Source organism: Amblyomma americanum, chromosome 1 (genome assembly GCF_052857255.1).
Source record: "Amblyomma americanum isolate KBUSLIRL-KWMA chromosome 1, ASM5285725v1, whole genome shotgun sequence".
In the NCBI taxonomy this organism is placed as follows: Eukaryota; Metazoa; Arthropoda; class Arachnida; order Ixodida; family Ixodidae; genus Amblyomma; species Amblyomma americanum.
The window spans coordinates 42,884,815-42,901,770 of NC_135497.1; the positions used below are offsets into that span (position 1 = coordinate 42,884,815).

General features: G+C 46.9%; 1 protein-coding gene across 3 annotated transcripts; it reads right to left on the reverse strand.

Annotated features, from left to right (window-relative positions):
• Positions 1–711: 711 nt before the first annotated feature.
• On the reverse strand, positions 712–11,366 carry LOC144132345 (tubulin beta-4 chain-like). 3 transcript variants are annotated; one of them, XM_077664682.1, is made up of 7 exons: positions 11,241–11,366; positions 10,384–10,492; positions 8,838–8,945; positions 3,384–3,628; positions 3,035–3,234; positions 1,094–1,530; positions 712–941 (listed from the first exon to the last, which is right to left on the reverse strand). In XM_077664682.1, exons 1-7 carry the CDS (start codon positions 11,295–11,297, stop codon positions 769–771), a joined length of 1,329 nt encoding a protein of 442 aa, XP_077520808.1. In that variant the 5' UTR covers positions 11,298–11,366; the 3' UTR covers positions 712–768. The 3 variants fall into 3 exon arrangements, with proteins under 3 accessions (XP_077520808.1, XP_077520800.1, XP_077520817.1); XM_077664674.1 differs by having other exon boundaries at positions 8,838–8,948; XM_077664691.1 differs by lacking the exon at positions 8,838–8,945.
• Positions 11,367–16,956: the final 5,590 nt, after the last annotated feature.

Sequence of the window (16,956 nt, forward strand, 5' to 3'; positions counted from 1 at the left end):
ACGAACCTTTCTGCGCTGCGTCCCGGGTTAGGGCTATGCCGCTCACAGAAGAACGAGATATGGGCCTTGTGGTTCGATCGCTACAGGTTCAGCAGCCCCGAGGAGCTCGACTATCGCTGAACAATGAATTGTTCAAGCAGCCTCAAATGCTACTCGATGTCCTGTCGGCGTCTTCTCATCGTGTTTTCCTTCCCTCAAGTAGAAGAGCCTCTCAAGGAAAGTGATACGATCGTCCTAGTATTGACGAAGATCCCGTCACTGATGTTTTTGTTAAAAATCGTAAAAATATGAAACAAAAGATGATGGCTAGATAATACGACAAAAAAACTCAGTCAAATAACACTGAGAATAATAAGCAAAATGTATTCTCCGAAGCGATGTTCTAAAAACCGGCTCGTCTCATATCAGTTTCGACAGCACAGAGAATTTGCCACATCATCTGACAGGAAGTATCCGAGACCAATAATAGCTCATCAAAACTTGTTTTCCTTAAGATCACCTTGCGTTCGCTCTAAAAGTGGTTCGATGAGAAGCTTTTAACAGAGTTTAGAGTTTGTCAAAATGTCGAAAACGCCAGTCACACGGCTATTTACAGATGTGCGCACATTGCAATACAGTAAGGGTTAGCTGCTTTGCAAGACCATCCTTGTGACGCAGTCCGGGCCTACGACATACTAAAGTGCACAAGCACCTGGCTCAAAAAGAAGGATCCATGACAAACAAACACTTTATTGTAAAGCGAAAGAAAAAAGCGCTGCACACAAAAAACTAGGCCTCTGCCTGGGTCTCCTCGAATTCCCCCTCGTCCTCAGGTGTGGACTCCTGGTACTGTTGGTATTCTGACACCAGGTCGTTCAAGTTGGACTCTGCCTCGATGAACTCATACTCGTCCATGCCCTCTCCAGTATACCAATGCAGAAAGGCCTTGCGGCGGAACATAGCTGCAAAAAAAAAATAATATATCAAGCAGGCCGGGTCACACTCCTAGAACTGTCCCCGAAAATGCGCTGTCCCAGAAACTCGACAGCAATGGGTACCTACAATGAAAGCATGTGCTTTTAAGAAGCACTTTCAAATCAAACACGATGGTCACCTGTAAACTGCTCGGAGATCCGCCTGAAAATCTCTTGAATGGCTGTGCTGTTCCCAATGAAAGTAGCAGACATCTTCAGACCTCGAGGCGGTATGTCACAGACAGCTGTCTTTACGCTGTTCGGGATCCATTCAACGAAGTGACTCGACTGCTTGTTCTGGATGTTGAGCATCTGGTCATCGACTTCCCGCATGCTCATTTGGCCTCTGAAGACTGCAGCAACTGTCAGGTAACGACCGTGGCGGGGGTCGCAAGCAGCCATCATGTTTTTGGCATCAAACATCTGTTGCGTCAGCTCCGGCACAGTCAGAGCCCGGTACTCCTGGCAGCCGCGGGACGTGAGTGGAGCGAATCCAGTCAGGAAGAAGTGGAAGCGAGGGAAGGGCACCATGTTAACGGCCAGCTTGCGAAGATCAGCATTCAGCTGCCCAGGAAATCTGTGAGGAATGGGACGGTGCTGATTAGAAGCCCGCTTAATTCACAAGGGGAGAGAGAATTTAGAGGTATGTTGGGCGCTCTTGTTTGGGAACAGTCAGAACAAGATTGTGGTAAGATTGTGGAGCAGCTACAACGGTCAGTGGAGGCATCTTGTAGAATGTCGCGATTGTTGCGCGCTGTTCATTCAAAGCTTTTGAATATCGGGTCATCAAATTTGAAATTCAGTTCTCTTCACGCCAGTGCAGACAACGAAGCCCAATGAAAGAACGAACTCATGAAAATTTCAGAAGTGACATAGTTTACACTTTGCCAGTCTGTTCTAGAGAACATTAAAACTGCATGCCTGTTATTTGCCTCAGCCAAATTACAACGGCGGAGAAACAAACCAGCTTCAGTAAGATAACATGATTTCTTCGGTTGCTGGTTTCGATTCATTGGCAAAATCACAAAAAATAAAAATGGATTCTTCACGTGGTCACTGCTTCGTATCCAGCTTCAAAGGTTATACAAATTACTACATTAGGAGAACATCGATGGGTATTAACTTCACCGGTCTGCCGGTTGTCGTGGCACTTTAGAATTATGTGATCGTTCTCCAGGCCCTAAACCACCATCTCCCAACAATGGCAACCAGTATTTATTCCATACTGACTGCTCAGCAGGCTAATGTTGTACTCTGCTCCCAACGTCCTCAGAAAGTGCCACTATTTATCGAAGGAAAACTTCCATACCAAAACGTGGGAATTTGTATTCCCTTTTCCCAAAGAGAAAACGGGGATAACTGATTTCAATGTACGTGATGCTTTATATGGAGGTCCTGTACGCTAGGATTAAGGAGCTGAACGAGATAAATGTGCGCTTTATAAAGGAGAAAAAGTTCAAAAAGTATTCTCCACTGACACACACCTAAATTATTTCCAAGAGATTTGAGATGTTTGCTTTTGAACAGAGTAGTTTTTCATCATTTACAGCGCGAGGCCTTAATTTACCTTTTCGCCTCATGGGTTTTTTGAGGTACAGTGGTTAAACACGGCCATTTTATTCCCAATGTGTGCAATCGCATGCCGTAGATTAGGCGCCGCTCCATTATTCCCGACGACAGCCGCCTTCTCGTTATTGCTGCCGCTGCCGAATTCACTTTCCTTGAAGTGCTTTTCAAAGCTTCCTTGAGCAGCTGCTTGGCTGGCTATAGCAGGTGCGGTGTTTGTTAGTTTTTATGCGGACGGTGAGGGTGCTTTTATTTGCTTTCTTGCTCGTCATTGTATTTTCTGAAAATATTGCCACCACATGCACTTCATACATGGAGATTAGCTGTAATGTATTACTCTAAATATTTTGTAAAAGACCTTGGCGACCGCAGTCTTTGCAGTGCTTGTTCCATATTGAACCGATCACTGCCGTCGGAACTAGCAATTCGGCGGATGGTGTCGACCTCTTTGGGCTCTTTATGAACATGCATGAGGCGCTTAAGTGACCCCTTGAACGAAGCTGAGAAATACTTACCTCAGGCATGTGGTCACACCCGACATCGTTGCAGAAACCAAGTGGTTAAGGTCTCCGTAGGTGGGAGTCGTGAGCTTCAGCGTCCGGAAGCAAATGTCGTAGAGTGCTTCGTTGTCGATGCAGTAGGTCTCGTCGGTGTTCTCCACAAGCTGATGCATTGACAAAGTAGCATTGTAGGGCTCGACGACAGTGTCCGAAACCTAGAGGTAGCCGCAGCAAGAGAATCAGAACTTTGTGCATACCGACTAATCAAAATTCAAGGAAGGCGCCTTATAAAGCAAGGCCGAAATGTCATGTTTGCTTTGTTTCAAAGATGCTGAAATTGGGTCCTGCAGATAATGTCACACACCTTTGGAGAGGGCACTACACTGTAGGTGTTCATGATGCGATCGGGGTACTCTTCACGGATCTTCGAGATGAGCAGTGTGCCCATGCCAGATCCAGTACCACCGCCCAGGGAGTGGGTCAGCTGGAATCCCTGCATGCAGTCGCAGGATTCCGCCTCCTTGCGCACAACGTCGAGCACCGAGTCCACCAGTTCAGCACCCTCGGTGTAGTGGCCCTTGGCCCAGTTGTTGCCAGCACCACTCTGACCTGAAGGGGCAGGTTGTGAAAGGCGTATACTTGCACAAACTGTATTCTGAAGAAAATCAGTACTGGAATATGCAATAAAGGAAAGCCACTATCCAAACACACTTCACACAGCAGCCAGAAAGGCAACAAAAATTGACTTAAGTGGCCTGATGGCCATAGCCAATAGGGGGATAAACACCGCATTTCATAGGTAAAGTTAAGTTTGGATAATATTAGGATGCTGTTGCGTGCGAATTAATTTAATTAGTTTTCAGGCATGTAAAGACTATAACAAGTGATGGCTATGTTTCACTCGGCCTTCAGAACTCAATCTCGGCACTAAGTCACTCTGGTAAAAGAGCTATGTGGCAGACAAGACGAGGACAGAAGGAGGCTCTCTGCAGTACCCATCTTTTATCGCTGTCCTAATTTTTTTTGCACTCTGCCAGATTTCTCCCGCTGAGGACTACATCCAGTCATTAATATGTCACATACCCGTTTTGCTGGAGTGATGTGGGGCGTTGTGTTCTGCGGTGTAGCAACTGCGGATAGAATCTTAATTTGGAAAAAGCACATATATTGCCACTCTCGTACTTACGCCCGTTTCGCTGCACATTAAAGTCGTGTTGAACCTTCAAGCTTACGCGTGAGTTTTGGGGACCCTTCTAACGGAACTTATAAAAATGACTTCATATTCAACTCAAAGGCATAGAAGCAGAAGTAGAAGAAAGAGGAGAAGAAACAGAAGCGAATAGTTGTAAAAAAGAATCACCTTGTCGTACAAAGGAACCACCTAGTCGTACAAAGAAAGTACTTAGTGGTACAAACGAAGCACCTAAACGCACCAGCAGCCACCACCGCTAATGCTTTCGCATTTCTTCAATGCAGCAGACTGCAGTCGTCTCAGAGTTTTTGAGAAAGTTGTATGCATGTTAATTCTTCCTTGGGTGTTCAGCTAATGCCAAGGAATTACAGCTTTCAACCGTATTTGTTTTAGCAGCTGCCATAAAATGGTCCAAGAAATGTTCGTTTCCGGCCGTCTGGCTGATGACGGTAGGAATTGGGTTCATCGATGGTGGTATGAGCATCCGAACTGTGGTGACGTACTAGTGGATGTCATGCGCGCGTCAAATGCGGGAAGGGACGTTCTATAGACGTATCCGGGAACTTATATCCTAATTTTGGGATCCGAAGGACGTCTGAATGTCCGGCGTGGACGTACGTAGGACGTTCATTCGGCCGCCTTTATTTTGCATGGGATGGTCCCAGGGATGTCTGTAGTTCGTATTCGGGATAAAACTATAGGCCTCCATCGGAAGTCCTAACGTTTGGTAGCAGACGCCCTTCGTTCATTCTTTGGACACCGGTGGTCCATTGGGTGGGTTGTGGAGCGCTGTGTGCGATTCCAGGGCCGGAATAAGAAAAATGGGGCCCTGGGCTAATGCGCATGCAGGCCCCCTTTCCCTATACCGACAACACCCTGTAGCCTGCTGCGCTACTGGAAAATATGCCATTTCATTTTAATTCCACCAAATTAAAAAGAACGAAGTGCGATCAACGGGATTATTATTGTTGTTATTATTATGAGGAAAACAACAAAACTTGATGAAACGCGTGCGGTTGTAAACACCAACATATATGTTCACTTTGTGATTAATATCTGCATTCTCGTTTCAGCAAAGGCTAGGCTTTAAGGAAAAGTTTAGTGCACTCAAAACGAACAAGAACGTAGAAAAGACAACGCAGCTCAGATGTCGATCCTTCTGAAGCTAGGCTTCGTTTGCATCACTAAGTTTAATCCCGTGAGGAGACACATGGTTGTATCCAAAACATTCTTTATTAAAATTCAAGCATCAGACTGCAGTAATCGTTACACACGTTACTCTGAAAATATGCAACAAATATACAAAATACTTAAGGCAATACAACACCATAAGAATGCACTAGAATACAGGTGAAAATTACCAACTGCAATTACAATACATTATTTGAAAATATTTTGTTAAAGCTAGTACACCAAATAAACGTGGCACTATCAAAAACAACAATAGTACAGTTCTCTATAAGCACGCTAAATATCACAAGAAGAACAAACAATGAATATTTGCATATATTGAATTATACTGCTCAGCGTTTCATTGGCCACGTGGAGGCTGGGAGGCGACACAACGAACTTATTGGAATTATTCATGTAGAAAGAAAGCCATGCACTGGGCGGAAAAAACTATACTTATGCTGCTTGGTGGAGGTACCGAGTAGAGAGATAAGCAACGCTCAACACAGTTGAAGTTAACAGCTTGCGGAAGTTTCCGATAATGCGACGGATGAAAGAATTTGAAAATATATGTTCACGTCTGCAAACAATTCAACAAGTCATGGCTCGCATTGTACTCGGCTACAGAACACAATCTCTCCAGCGAGTCACTACGTAAAACGAGTGACAAATGACATGAACACAGGGGAGGGAGAGCCGCCTGCTGTGCTCATATCCTGTGTTATATCTGTCTTTAATATTTTTGTTTTATGCCGGATTGTCCCCGCAGACGGCCGCCTCCCTTCCTTGTGTAATGCGCCACCTATGCGTTTTGCTGAGTGATGTGGTGTTGTGTCAAAGGCGGATGGAATCTTTTGTAGTGAGAGCTACGCTAGACTATAGCCAGCGGCCCATTTCGGGTAAGCGTGTCTAGTCACTACTGCGCATGAACCACTAGTTGCACCGAGCCATAGGTGTTCCGCCGCTGCGTCGCGCCACACCTTTCTTAAAAATTCATTTTCAAGTTTTCTTTTTTCTTGTTTCCATCCCGCCTTTATCCATTCGATCTAGCGTCCACCGAGAGATATGGACAGTTGCTTCTCCATTTCCTTTCCTCAAAACCGAGCAAAACAAGTGAGCCGCCGGCGCTCATTTGGTGCATTGGTGTTGAAAACCTGGAGGCCGTTCATTTTTACGAAAGGAAAGGCGCACAAATGGCTCCCTGGGTCAGTGGACACCTCACTTTCGCTTTCATGTAAAGTGGCGTTGGCATGCAACTGCAAAAAATTAATGTGGATTAGCTCAGTTAATCTAGGGTATACAAAGCGAAAGGTGTCGGCGTTCACTGTGTTCTTGGCGTTGACAAAGTTCTAGACGACGATGGAGTTGAACAAAGGAAGGGCGCATAACTGGCTGCCTGGATATGGATATGCGGACGCCTCATTCAATTATTATTATGCATGTGGCAGTGGTGGGAGAGAGATGTGGCCTGAATGCAATAGCGCTGACAGCGTTGTGGCTGACATGCGGCACTGCAGCAATAGCTAAGCCGCTGCGTTCGTTTGCTGATCAATATCTCGCGATCAACCATTAACTGCGTGCCACCTCCCAGGGTGGCAGGGAGGGCGCGCTGCCTATCCAATGTGGGGAACGCATTCAAAGCATTCTTTTGCAGTTCGACACCAGCGCCACATGCATGAAAGCGAGATTTAGGTCTCCACTGACCCATGGAGCCGGTTGTGCGCCGCGGTGGCTCAGTGGTTAGGGCGCTCGGCTACTGATCCGGAGTTCCCGGGTTCGAACTTGACCGCGGCGGCTGCGTTTTTATGGTGGAAAAACGCTAAGGTGCCCGCGTCTTGTGCGATGTCAGTGCACGTTAAAGATCCCCAAGTGGTCGAAATTATTCCGGAGCCAACCACTACGGCACCTCTTTCTTCTTTCACTCCCTCGTTTATCCCTTCCCTTACAACTCGGTTCAGGTGTCCAACGATATACGGGACAGATACTGCGCAATTTCCTTTCCCCCAAAACTAATTATTACATTTATTATTACGCCTTTCCTTTCGTGAAAATGAACGGCCTTTTCAAAGTTCTCAACGCCAATGAACTATGAACGCCGTCGGCTGACTAGACTTTTTTTGGTTTTTGAGGAAAGGAAATGACACAGTAACAGTCTCACATATCTCGGTGGACACCCGAACCGCGCCGTAAAGGAAGCGATAAAGGAGGGAGGGAAAGAAAAAAGAGAAAACTGAAAATTGAAAGTTGGATTTTGAGGAAAGGCATGGCGCTGCGCAGCGGCGGAACACCTGTGGCTCGGTGCTACTAGTGGCGCATGCTCAGTAGTGACTAGGGAGCGAGAAAGAGAGAAATATGCGCGGTGAACCGCGCGTTGTGACGTTATGTGCTTCCTCTGAGCATCGCCACGGCGAAATAGCAAGTTTGCGGCCAGTAAAGCCTTCACTTTAAAACCCCATTTGATTGCCTTCCGCACTTTGGATATGCAGCGCGTCCACCCTGCCTCTGTGGCAGGTTGCAGTTGATGATCGCGAGAGGTTGATCACCCAATGAACGCTGCGGCCTATTACTGCAGTGCCGCGTGTCCACCACGAAGTTATCAGTGCTAATGTATTCAGAGACCCGCCGCGGTGACTCAGTGGTTAGGGCGCTCAGCTACTGCTCCGGAGTTCGCGGGTTCGAACCCGACCGTGGCGGCTGAGTTTTTACTGAGGCAAAACGCTAAGGCGCCAATGGGCTGTGCGATGTCAGTGCACGCTAAAGATCCCCAGGTGGTCGAAAATATTCCGGAGCCCTCCACTACGGCATCTCTTTCTTCCTTTCTTCTTCACTCCCACCCTTATCCCTTCCCTTACAGCGCGGTTCAGGTGTTCAACGATATATGAGACAGATACTGCGCTATTTCCTTTACCCAAAAACCAATTATTATTAATGTATGCAGCCCACATGTCTTCACCATCGTCACGTAACTCGAAGGGCGAGTGAAGCGTCCACTGACCCGGGGAGCCAGTTTACGCACTTCCTTAAGCGTCTAGAACGGTGTCCACGTCAATGAACACATTGAACGCCGACAGCTTTTGCCTTGTATATCCTCGATTAACGGAGCTAATTCCGATTCAATTTATTTTCGAAATGGCCCATGTGTTGCCTCCCTCGTAATATGCTCTTTTCACGGCGCACTACATTCTTGATGAAGCACCAAGCTTGCGTCTCAATCTTGGCGGCCTAGGTTTCGCAAGGAACTGATGAGAATGCTCATAGATCACACTCGAAGTACTTGATTGCGTGGCTGTATTAAACTGACTGCCACTCGGACTGGATTATACTGAGCGAGGATTCGCTGTGCGTACAGAGATGTGGGTACAAATTTAGCCAGTTGTGCGCTTTAAAGATTAGTCTGCACTGTGCGCTCTTGTGGGTGCGTTTATGTAGTAGATTTTAAGCCGAGAAGCCCCTTACCGAACACAAAGTTATCCGGCCGGAAGAGTTGTCCAAACTGTCCCGATCGGACGGCGTCCATGGTTCCCGGCTCCAAGTCAACCAGGATGGCCCGAGGCACGTATTTACCTTCTGAAACAAAAAATAAATATCACTTAGCGGCAACAAAGATACCGTGTAGTTATTACAAGTACCTGCGTCACAACAAAGCCAGTTAAAGAAAGGAAATGGAGCGCACCAACTGTAGGTGTCATAGCAAATAAAAGCGGCACTACTAGGCCCTTCCGCCACCTCCCGGCCTTTAAACAGATGATCCAGTTATATTTAATAATAAAATATTTAAATATCTTTCAGCAGAAAAACAGAAGGTGAAATGTTGATAGATAAATTGAGATGGATCAAAATGATGTCACTACATTAACGTCCTGTTGCGACTCCTGTTTCGATTCTGTTCCGTATTACTAAACAAACGGTGTCCTATATGGGATTAACATTCCGAATTCTGTACATGGGCTGTCATCAACGCAGTAGTGCCGGCCTCTGGATAAATTTGCACCACCTCGGGTTACTTTACGCGCAATAAGATCGCAGAACACACGGCTCTTTATGGTCTCGCCTCCATAGAAATGCGTCCGCCGAATCATGGATGTCATGATCGAGTCCCTTCCAAATGAAGCACAGCGGCGGTATTAGCATACATAGAGTTAAAAACTCCTTACAAACTCACTGCAGCAAGAGGAAACGTAGTAGAGGGGAGACGTACTATGTCCTCGTCAAACCTGACGAGGGAATTCAGAACCAGCGTTCGAACCCCACCGCGGCGGCTGCGTTTTTATGGAGGAAAAACGCTAAGGCGCCCGTGTGCTGTGCGATGTCAGTGCCCGTTAAAGATCCCCAGGTGGCCGAAATTTTTCCGGAGCCCTCCACTACGGCACCTCTCTCTTCCTTTCTTCTTTCACTCCCACCTTTATCCGTTCCCTTGCGGCGCGGTTCAAGTGTCCGCCGATATATGAGACCGACACTGCGCCATTTCCTTCCCCCAAAACCAATTATGATTATTATTATTATTATTATTATTATTCCAAACTCATTCGCGTTGTGAACATTCATTGCCTATGAGAAAAAAGGCTTTGGTCAAGAACCTTCAATCTAATCCCTGCGGGACTTGTGGCAATGCAACCTCAAAAGCTGCAATGGCCTAGCATAACATGCCGCAAGCAGAAGAGGTCACTAGGCGTTGCACTTTGACCTGACTAGATGTGCGCGATCGGTTGTAGAATTTAAAGCTTGAAGAGCAAAGGCCTGCCGTTGAAGAAGCTCCATTGACAGGCCAGATATCAGCTTAACAGCACAAACAGCGCTATTAAGGCAGGAGCGAGAATAAGGGACAACCATACACACAGCGTTCGGTTTTGTCTTTCGCTTGCTGTTTCTGTTGAAGTCATGTGCCAAACGGCCCGGAAAATTTCCCTAATGCTTAGCAGTGCGAAACAGCCGCAAGGCAAGATAAACTCGACGGGGAAGCTTCAAAGTGAAATTATCAACCGAAATACAGCCAGACGCGTACCGGAGGCCTCATTGTAGTAGACATTGATGCGCTCCAACTGGAGGTCCGAATCACCATGGTACGCCCCGCTCGGATCGATGCCATGCTCATCGGAAATCACCTCCCAAAACTGCAGACGGGAAAAGATTTCAGTAATTAGAGTGGCGTCACATCGCGCAGTGGCGGCAGTCAAATCATATTTAGAGGCTGTAATTCACAGCGAAAGCAACATATAACTGCTACAGTTCCACTTGTCAACTGGTTTTTGTAGTCAACTCGTCAACTGCCATCGATTCTCACCCGCCATGTGTCTTGCTGATGGCGGAAAACCGGAAGGGCCTAAGATCGCTTGAGGCTTTTGGATTGCATCATACGCGAAAACTAGGTCGCGCGAAAAAAAATTCCGGCAAAGAATCTTCGCCGATCGCCTTGCGGCAGTCATTTGCCATAAAACTGTTCCATGTCACCTCACCGCCAAGACCGATTGTCTCGAATTTTTTACAACCGGGAATAAAGTCTGAGCTATATGCCATAACACAACAATATCTCAACGCTCTCAAAGCGCGAGCAGTAATTAAAAGGTCAGAGCGAAAGGAGTGGTCAAGAACAAGAGCCTTCGATGAGCATTAGCTAGGGCTCAACATTGTCCAACGCAAAAAGGCCACAACTTAGAACGAAAGCAGTACGTCTGCTAAAAGCCGCGACTGCTTTACAGGCAACTGCTTTCGCCCGTATCCTGAAACGAGATTCTAGTACGTGGCGTTTAGGACGCAACGTAATCACCCACGTAAAAAGCGCCGGGACCGGCACTGGGACCGAAAGGCAACCGCGATCCCCTGAGCCGTGAAATAACCCGCGAGGTGGTAGAGGTGGCTTACCTTCGCCCCAATCTGGTTGCCACACTGGCCTGTCTGAATGTGGACTATCTCGCGCATGTTCGATGCCACTCCGAGACTAAGCTGTCAAGATGCCGACTGCCTGCCCGGGTCAAGGGTCCACGTATTTGTAGCCTTGCGCTGCATCAACGCTCACTTCTTCCTCAACTCTGTTCCTATGTGCACGCGTGTCAACTCAATAGCGCATAAAGTAGTGCCGCAGCCTGTTCCTGCCATGGTAAATGCGTTTCAGAGCTTATATATAAGGCCTTCAGTTCACGTACAGGATGCCGTGTAAAGGATATGCGCCGTACAACGCGAACTATTTTTCGTTTCGCAAAGCTTCCGGCACAACGGGGTTCTCTCAACTGGCTCCAGGGGCGAACTCGGCCTCTTCTACTTTCTTTTCTCGGTGCTCGAAGTTGATTTCGCTCGAAAGAACTAATGTGCATTCTGCAGCATAATCTTTTCACTTTTCTAGCCTTTCGATTTGTGCGCGTGCGGTCGGTTCTAAAGTTTGAATGTTACCGACCGATTGGAAAACTTTACTTCGTCATCATCATCATCAGCAGCAGCAGCCTGACTGTAGCCCCAAGAGGTTAGGGACCTGAGTCCAGGGCCTCATTATCTGTTCCAATCGGGGTTGCCTGGTCGATCAGTCTGCGCTGGTCATCCTGGTTTGAGCTCTCGAAACAGTGGCTTCCCATTGGGAGCAAGGGGTTGGGTGTGGTATGGGAGGTTGGGTTGGGGGTTTGGGTGGGTCATTATCATCATCGTCGTCATCAGCCCGACTACGCTCACTGCAGGAGAAAGGCTTCTCCCATGGCTCTCCAATTATTCCTGTCCTTTGCCAGCGGCGCCCACCTTATGCCTGCAAACTTCTTAATCTCATCCGCCCACCTAACCTTCTGCCAAACGTTGCCAGGTTCAGATTGGGTGGCTATGCGCCAATATATGCCTGGTGAACAGCAAGCGATTAACACAGACAATTTGCGCAGAAATTGTTCATCCGGGCAGTGATTTTACTAGGTGTAATGTTCGATACTTTTGATGGATCATGCAATTCTTTAGTAAATGTGGATTCACAATACGGGCCTCTTGCCGTTCCTTGGTCCGGGCGGAGTTCTGCTTTCGGTGCGTTAGGCATGCACACTGCCCGCGGACAATTGCCTGATGTTGGTGAACGTAGCACGGCGACAGGCCGTGCGTATGCCTAATCCACTTACAGCCGCTTGCTCCGACCTCCAGCATCACAGGTGCTGATAACAGGATTAGACATGCGCATCACCTTTCACTGTGCGACGTTCACCAACATGGCAGCCAAGGATCCGGGGTCCGCCGTCAGAAAAAAGGATATCGGAATTTCTGCTGGAACCCCTGGTGCGCAGATAACCGGGGCCAATGTACCCTGTCCACTCACTCCCCCACCGTGGGTACGTACCATTCAACCAGAGGCCAAAATCATCATCATCATCAACCGGGGCCAGGCCAGATACGGGCCAGGCGCGAACTTAACGAACTGAAAGTAGAAAGTCACGCGAAGCCTGTTTCGAGACACAAAAACTGGTCTCCAGATTTTCTTTTTAGTAATTGTCGAGTTTAACGTCTCGAACCGACACATGGGGTATGAGGAACACCGTAGTGGAGAGCTGGAGAATAATTTAGCCCAAATGGGGATCTTAACATGCGCCACATGTCACTGCAGCACACGGGTATTTTTGTATTACGCTTCCATCGAAATATGGCCGCCGCGGCAGGAATCGAACTGGCGAACTTGGTATCAGCAGACGACCGCCAAAGGCACTGCGGCGTCTCCGATATGGGGTTCATCGTGTAAACAGACCTTAAAATAACGTAAGAGGAACAAAATTGGAGCCTTCCTCAATAGCCATGGATATCCGCATACCTAGTGTACAGAATTAAGCGAAAAATGGTTGCATTTGCGCCTTCCCCGTGCTGTGCATCAAAACAGGTGTTTAAAATAACTTCCTGTGAATTAAACATCAGGCCCCAGCAGCAAACCAGACAATTCCTTACCAGCATTTGTAACGGTGGCAAGCTGAGTGCGATTTGGTACGGGCCTCCTTACGTTCGAAATTGTTCATTAACTGGATTAAATATGCTGAGTATTTTTTTGTGAGAACACGACTGTGACCCCTCTCTCGCGAAATTCAGTACATACAATTTTAACAGCTTTTCAGAGTATGTTGCACAGCTTGCACATTGCTTCCCGGGTTAAGGCTTCCAAGGTGCCGCAGCATCGAGCAGGCGTTTCCATTACGCTCGTCCAACCAGGATCTGTTGTAACGATACTCACGAATTGTAAAAACGAAGTGAGTACACAAAAAGAGACGCGACTACAGTGAGGAGAGCAATCGATTTGTCGTAATGTCTTCCCTTCTGCCGTAACATGGGCTTACGTTTTGCGGTGGTCTATTTATAAATGCGACACCTACCCAAAACCCGATCTGCGCTGAATAATTATAATAATTGGTTTTTTGGGGGAAAGGAAATGGCGCAGTATCTGTCTCATATATCGTTGGACACCTGAACCGCGCCATAAGGGAAGGAATAAAGGAGGGAGTGAAAGAAGAAATGAATAGGCGCCGTAGTGGAGGGCTCCGAAATAATTTCGACCACCTGGGGATCTTTAACGTGCACTGACATCGCACAGCACACGGGCGCCTTAGCGTTTTTCCTCCATAAAAACGCAGCCGGCCCGGTCGGGTTCGAACCCGGGAACTCCGGATTAGTAGTCGAGCGCCCTAACCACTGAGCCACCGCGGCGGGCATCTGCACTGAAGGAGTAGGTGATTTGTGGTCAACCGTCTTTGGTTGTCGTTGGTCTCGCAAGGTTAATGACTCACTCCCATAAAGAGGGGTCAGCTCAGAATCCGTCGAAGGCCAAGAAGTGCGTAAAAAGTGTACCTTATATTATTTAAAGGAAATTTGAGTTTTTAGAGATGAACACATCGCGGAACGTCGCAAACCTCCTCTTCCTAATCTTTGGGTGAATCATGAGCTTGCCGTTAAAAAATATAAACACTGATCGAACAGTTCGTTTATGCGGTTGAATGTAAGTAAATAAATGTTATTTGAGTCATTAATTCGTTGTGCTTACCCAAATGAAGCTTTAGAACTTACATACGCTCGGAGTGCCTTGTGCCTGTCAGTGAATGGAACGAGGAAAACGCTACGGACGAGGATGATGAGCGCAGTGTAGGTCGTAATTTCTAATCTGTAGCATATTTCCTTGCCATGAGATGCCTAACATTTCCTGTATACTGAGAAAGAATTTGATATATATATATATATATATATATATATATATATATATATATATATATATATATATATATATATATATATATATATATATATATATATATAGAAAGCGGCTCTTTTAGGGGGAGGGGCAGAAATTCTGTAACATATACTATTGTTTCTGGTATACAGTCTGCGAGTTATACATGATAAAAAATTTATATTTTGCGCTTTGCAGACCATCTGTATATATGCACTGCACAGCATTTTTTTCTTTTTCAGCATCGCTGAATGTGGCACAAAATTCGCGTAGCTTACTCTATTGACACGTTTTGTGATACTTGAACTGCGCCAAATATAATTTTATGAGCTGTTCGCACGCCTGATTCTGATAGTGTATGTAACGGGTGCGGAAAGTCTAGTATTTTTCTTCTTGGCAGCCGTCTCCAGACTCATACATTCCAGAACCCAGTTATGTGTAGACTTGATTATCCGTCACAATATTCAAATGTGTGCAAGCTATGTCACCACAACGCGGATCTCAACCATATATATTGGAAATGCCCTTTTGCCCCCCTGGAAGGAAAAAAATGTCTGTCGCTTGACCAATGGGAGGCTCTCCTATTCAGCACCGATCTGATGATTCAGACAAGTGTCGTACAACTGGCCGAAGACGCCGCCACAAGTCAGGACATTCTGGCTGTCGTTTAGGCGAGGGGCCTAAAGCCTCTCAAACTGTTGGAAATAAAAGTTTTACAATCCATATGCAGCCAAAATTGTGCGTTGCGGACTATACACTGCGTGCGGACTGTATACCGGATATTACGGTAAGGCGATAAAAATGCAACGAGTTCCAATCCAGCAGTGCACGAGTTGTCGCCGAATTTCGCGTTACACTGCCGCGACCTGGATGCTATTTGACCACGAAAATCCTCGCAGTCGCCGACGACAACAGATGGTACAGATCCTTCACAGTAACGTCGAGTCGCAGACAATCAGTCGTAATTACACCAGCGGTAGCCCCATCGAGAAGGCTTCCCAAATATTCCGCCATGGGGTTACCAGCTGAGAACCACTTACCATGACATGGGCTCTACACACCGGGAATCAAATCACGAACGCCACAGCTCGCGGTCATAAAACCAAGCGGTAGTCGACGAAGTGGGAACCTATCCTGTAATGCAAACGTACTACGGAGACATACTTGCGCCCCTCAGGGACATCAGGAAGCGCTTTCATACCTGCCATGCAAAACTTGGAAGGATCACTTAAGCTCCGCCCTAAGGGTATAACGCGGTAGCGCAATCGGTTAATTACCATATATGCAAACGGTCGTTCTCTACTTTGCATCCAAAAATACCTGGGCATTCAATACCTGGGCAATCAAGATCTTGCGATTTTTCACTCACAACACCGAAAACACGAACATCGGCACTGAATTTTCGGGTGAACGGGGCCTTTACCGCTATCGCGTTAAGAGCTGGTGATGCTGACGCTAAACTGCTATAGAGACTAAGAGCTGTTTACGCCAGGCCCTCGCCGGAAATATCGCTCCCGCTTCCAACCATAGGGCTTTCAGATCACGAAAGCTCGCGTGGCTTCCAAAGCACCTACCCTCTGTTTCTGTGGACACCACGCTAAGGGATTCTGAATCAATAGCGCCGAATTCAACACGGGTAATGTTCGTTGAGTATTAAGGATTGAGGGCTCCTCACAGTGGCGAATCGCCAAAGCCTTTGGCGACGAACCTTTCTGCGCTGCGTCCCGGGTTAGGGCTATGCCGCTCACAGAAGAACGAGATATGGGCCTTGTGGTTCGATCGCTACAGGTTCAGCAGCCCCGAGGAGCTCGACTATCGCTGAACAATGAATTGGTCAAGCAGCCTCAAATGCTACTTGATGTCCTGTCGGCGTCTTCTCATCGTGTTTTCCTTCCCTCAAGTAGAAGAGCCTCTCAAGGAAAGTGATACGATCGTCCTAGTATTGACGAAGATCCCGTCACTGATGTTTTTTGTTAAAAATCGTAAAAATATGAAACAAAAGATGATGGCTAGATAATACGCCAAAAAAACTCAGTCAAATAACACTGAGAATAATAAGCAAAATGTATTCTCCGAAGCGATGTTCTAAAAACCGGCTCGTCTCATATCAGTTTCGACAGCACAGAGAATTTGCCACATCATCTGACAGGAAGTATCCGAGACCAATAATAGCTCATCAAAACTTGTTTTCCTTAAGATCACCTTGCGTTCGCTCTAAAAGTGGTTCGATGAGAAGCTTTTAACAGATTTTAGAGTTTCGTCAAAATGTCGAAAACGCCAGTCACACGGCTATTTACAGATGTGCGCACATTGCAATACAGTAAGGTTCAGCTGCTTTGCAAGACCATCCTTGTGACGCAGTCCGGGGCTACGACATACTAAAGTGCACAAGCACCTGGCTCAAAAAGAAGGATC